Below are 4,757 nucleotides of genomic sequence, written 5' to 3' on the forward strand. Positions count from 1 at the left end.
CACTCCCTTCGCCCTGTCCCTAGGAAATGTCAAGGCGTTTGAAATGAGGCTGGGATCTAAATCACCAAGTGGAGAAAAAAAAATAAAGGTGGTTTTATGTTATTTGTAATGCGCTGGCAGTTTTTTTTCTCCCCCCCTTTCTGGAAGAAAGGCATTAAAACTCGCCCTTGAACGGAAATCTCAGAAGGAAACCATAAGGTATTTTAAACAAGAATAAAAGAGGGCCATCTGCTTAGGTGTCTGGACGTGGGACAAGAGGGGTGAGGCGAGAGAGAAACACACCACTGTGTGAATATAGCCAAGTATTCCATTTATTAACAAAATAAGTCTTACCAAGGGAGAGCTCTATTCAGCCCAAACAGGCCCCGCAGCCCCCTCATGGCTGCATGAGACCAGGAGGGAGGGAAGGTGTGGGGAGAAGACCCAGGGCCCAAGAGTCTCCGATCCTAGTCCCTGAGGGGCCCACGGAACCCCACGGCCAACTGTGGGGGCTCTGTAGAGTCAGGCCTGGGAGGGGGCGCCCGGACCGCTGTGATCTGTGTGCTCCCTGACTCCCCAGCCTCCCCCCAGCAGAGCTAGTAAGGTTGCACTGCCTGCGGATACTGCCACTGGTCTCCTTTGCGTGGGGTCTAGGAAGTCACTGACCCCACCCCACCCCCGGGAGAGGGACTGCCCCGATAACAGAGAAGCCATGACTATAAAACCGCTTCGAAAAATATAAAGAGCAAAGTTTCATGCCAGCAGGGCCTTCTAGGACCTTCAGTTGAGTATGATGAGCCAGCCCTCCAGGTCCTCTATCCAGAGGACAGTGCTGACCCTGGGCTGCACGGGGCTGGGAAGAGCCCAGAAGGTAGAAAGGCTCTTCCGGAGGCCACTCGGACCCCTCTCTCGGGGAAGCTGCTGGTGGGGTCGGCGCTTTCTGTGTTCAGAGCAAATTAGGGGGGAGCAAGGCTCTAATTTTGGGGGCCAAGGCGCAGACCAAGGACCCTAGGAAGAGAGGGTTGCGGTGCAGGAGTCACAGAGCAGAGTTTCGGGTCAACAGAATGAAAAAGCTCCCACCACCAAGGCCGCACCCTGCCACCCCACCCCACAAATGAGTTACAAAAAAATATCTCCTCTCTGTTACTTGTACAAAGGGAAAAACAGAACTTTGAATGGAAGGAAACGGTAGGGAATGAAGGGGAGAGAGGGGAAAAGAGAGGGGAAAGTAGTTTTAACAGTTAAGAAGCATGCAAGAAACTCCCCAGGAAGGGTAAACAAACAAATGGAAGTACCCCAGAACCCCAAATCTCCCTCCTCCCCTGTAACCAAACCAATCAATGAAAAAAAAAAAAAAAAGCAAAAGGAAAAAAAATTTAAATTTACATCTAAGAAAATGAAAAAAAAATAAAAGGAAGAGGGGTGGGGAACATGTAGTTATTTGTGATTAATATTATTATTTGGGGGAACACAGACTTTTTGCATACCATTGACTCGTGTGGGCCGTTAATGCACTTATATTCCCAGCTTGTAAGCTAACATTATAGTAAATAAATACACAGTCCGGTGGGGAGGGTCTAGGCGGGAATCCCGGCAGGGACAAGCAGTAGAGGAGGTTGCAGCGGCCAGGCGGTGGGGGAAAGGGAGACGAAGGCGGAAGGGGAGTAGGGCTGGGGCGGGACGAAGAGCTGTAGTTACTGGTATCCGAGCGCGGAGGCTGAGGCTAGTCTCTGTCCGTACAGCGCATACGGTGAGTAGTAGGGTCCGGCTGTGGGCAGGGACGGCATGGACAGGCCCCCAGCTGTGGATAAGTGGCTCTTGCCATAGGGGTGGTACCGGCTTAGTCCCAAAGTGTGTGGACTCCGCAATGACAGCGACCCGGGGCTGCCCGGGGCGGTGGGCGGCGGGAGGTGCAGGTGGCAGGAGGCGGCGGCCGCGGCAGCTGCAGCTGCGCTGCCCAGGCCCGAAGCCCCAGGATAGGCGGCCAGAAGTTTCTCCGCGCCCGGCAGGGCTGTGTGGGTCCGTAGGTGGCTGAGCAGCTCCTCCGAGGTGGCGAAGCGCTTGTCGCATGGCCCGCTGGCCGCCACCCAGTTGCAGCTGTGCGGCAGCGGTTCGTTCTGCAGCATGAAACCGTAGGTGTAGAGCGGGTGGCCGGGGAGTGCGGCCTGGGCGGCGCTGGACGAGAGCGCGGCGGGCTGCAGCGGGTGCCCGGGATACACCAGAGGGTAGCCCCCCGCCTTCAGGCTGGGCCCGGCCGGGTCGTGCGCGCTGCAAGTGGAGCAGCTGGAGCCACCGAGGTGCGAGGCGCTGTGGTAACCTCCCAGGCAGTAGGGGTCGCGGCATAATCCCTGCAGAAAGGAGGGCGGGGAGGCCCCCGTGAGCGGGCTGGAGCTGGGGGGCTTGCCAGGTGGCAGGCCCAGGCCCCCAGAAAGCTGGCCTCCCACAAGGCCAGACTTGCTAGGATCCAGGCCAGGCACGAACTGGGACGGGTAGCCGGCGTAGGCGCCCACGATGGAGCCGTGGTAGCCGATGCTGGAGGGTGGCAGCGGGAATACCGAGTGGCCCGGTTTGTAGGGAGATACGGGCGCCACGTGGCCCGCCCCCACCAGCGCGGAGGGCGGCTCGGACTTGCGCCCGGAGGCCCCGGCCTCGACACCGCCGCCATGGGCGCCGGGCTCCCCACTGCCGCCGCGGCTCACGGCTGCAGCCTCCGGGCTGGGCTTGGGCTCCTGGTCCTTCTTGTCCAGCTCCCCGCCGCCACCCCCGCCGCCATTCTTGCAGTCAGAGTGGTGCGGGGAGCCGCCCCGAGAGCCACCGGGCGACGACGAGGACGACGCCGCGGAGACCGGCGCCCCATGCGGGGGAAAGGGCGTGCAGGCGGCGCTGGGGACTCTGAAGCCCGCCTTGTCTCCCGGGGACAAGGAGGAGGAGGAGGCCGTGGAGGACACGGAGGAGGGGCCACTGTCCTTGCGGGCGTCGCCGCCGCCGGCCCCCTTGGAGTAGGGCTTGAAGCTGGACTTGTCCTCGGCAGGGGAGTCCCCCAGCTGCTTGAGGGCCGCAGACGCGGAGGCGGCGCGGCCGGGGTCCTTCTCCGCTCCCAGCCCGTTGGCCGCCGCCGCCGCCGCCACCGCGTTGAGCTTGGACGAGGGCGGCGGGTCCGGCTTGCCGATCTGCGAGCAAGTCTGGGCCAGCAGCGCCAAAGGGCTCTTCTTGGCGTCCAGCTGTGGGAGACAGCGGCAAGGGGGGGAGAAGGGGTGAGACTGCGAGGCGTACGGAGCCAGCGGGGGTGCCCGCGGAGCACGGCGGCGGGGCTGTGCGGGGAGTCCTGGGGGAGAGGGTCTGGGCGCGAGCCCGCTGGGCGGAACCGCGCTCACGGGGCGCGTCGCTGGGAGACCCCTCGCCCCGCCGGGATCCGGAGGGAGCCCCAGGCCCTGGGGAAGGTGCAGGGGAGGGAAGCAGTCCACCGCAGGCCGCCGCTGGAGAAGGGGACTTCTCCGAAGTTGGGGCTGGGGGAGGGGCTGTGTCTCGCCCCCTTCCCTCCAATCTTACCCCCTCCTCTACGCCCAGGGAAAAACTTATTCCACCAGTTTGGGGAACTTCGCTTGGGACGGGTTTCTGGCGGTGGCGCCGCGGGGTAGCAGCGGGGACAGGCGCCTCCTGAAGCGAGGGCTGCCGTTGGCGCTCAGTAGCCCCTCCCTCCCTCCCGGGGAGGACACCCAGGGAAGTGGAAGACCTGGGATCGAGAGCGCCTGGGCGTAGTGCTCCCGAACCGGATGGGGCAGAGGCGGAGTGCGGCCCGGGCGATCCGGACTTCAAAGAGAACAAACCCGGCGGTGGGGGGTGGGCGGGAAAGGCGCAGGAGCGATCTCCGGTTTGGGAACTGGGTGCCGGACGAAAAGTAAAGCACCCAGTGGAGACTCCAGGAGCAAACCCAATCCGAGAAAGAACACGTAGCTCCGAAGGGCTAGCGTGGAAGGGGAACCTTCCACGGAGAAGCCTGGGGGGAGCCGGGTGGACTCCGATCTCCCGGCCTCCTTACCCCGTACGCCAGCGTGGCCGGACCTGAGGTCGCACCGTGCCCCGGGGCGCAGGGAGTAGGGCCGCGGGCCCGGCGGTGGTGGGCGGATTGGGGTCGGTGCTGGGCGGGCAGCGACCAGTAGACTGACCTCAATGGGGCTGACGGGAGTGGAGGACAGCGGCTGCAGGTACTCCGGGTGCAGGAGGTGGCCGGTGTGAGCGCTCAGCATCTTCAGGACCCTGATAGGGAGCCGGTTCGCCTGGCGCAGGGGATCCGCCGGGGGCAAGAGGGACACCGCCGCCGGCACCGCCGGCCTCTTCCCGCCGCCGCCGCTGCCGCTGCTTTCGGGTGTCCTTGGGTTAGATCCAGCGGGCGAATCGCTCATTTGGAGGAGGCAGCGCCACTGGGGGGGGGGCGGGGAGGGCGGGGGAGCACCGGGGAGGCGAGCTCCCGGGGCGGGTGGGCTCGCTCCGCAGCGTCGAGCGCGGTGCAGCAGTCGCTGCGCCTCCACCCCTCCTCCACCGCCGCCGCTGGCCCCGGCGAGCTACACAAAAACCTTCGTCTTCCGCGAGCAGCACGTCAAATAGCCGCGATCGGCAGCCACACTTCAAAGGGATCACCGCGCCCGCCCAATCGCAGCTCTTGCCGGGACCCCGGGGCGGGGAGAGCGGCGGGCGGAGGCCGGCGCCGCCGGTGGGCGGGGAGAGCCTTAAAGGGGCCTCGTCCGCGTGCCGCCGCCGCCTCGGCCTTTACCAGCCGC

At 64.0% G+C, this 4,757-nt stretch overlaps 1 protein-coding gene across 1 annotated transcript; it reads right to left on the reverse strand.

Moving 5' to 3' along the window:
* Positions 1 to 293: 293 nt before the first annotated feature.
* On the reverse strand, positions 294 to 4,515 carry ZNF703 (zinc finger protein 703). Its single transcript, XM_036899176.2, has 2 exons — positions 4,146 to 4,515; positions 294 to 3,200 (listed from the first exon to the last, which is right to left on the reverse strand). Exons 1-2 carry the CDS (start codon positions 4,380 to 4,382, stop codon positions 1,674 to 1,676), a joined length of 1,764 nt encoding a protein of 587 aa, XP_036755071.1. The 5' UTR covers positions 4,383 to 4,515; the 3' UTR covers positions 294 to 1,673.
* Positions 4,516 to 4,757: the final 242 nt, after the last annotated feature.

This window comes from Manis pentadactyla, chromosome 7, assembly GCF_030020395.1.
Source record: "Manis pentadactyla isolate mManPen7 chromosome 7, mManPen7.hap1, whole genome shotgun sequence".
NCBI classification, from domain to species: Eukaryota; Metazoa; Chordata; class Mammalia; order Pholidota; family Manidae; genus Manis; species Manis pentadactyla.

Coding starts and splice junctions, on each gene's coding strand:
- ZNF703 (XM_036899176.2), bottom strand. CDS start 4,382: ATGAGCGATTCGCCCGCTGGATCTAACCCAAGGACACCCGAAAGCAGC. Junction 3,201..4,145: donor CTCCCGTCAGCCCCATTGAG/GTCAGTCTACTG, acceptor TGTCTCCCACAG/CTGGACGCCAAGAAGAGCCC.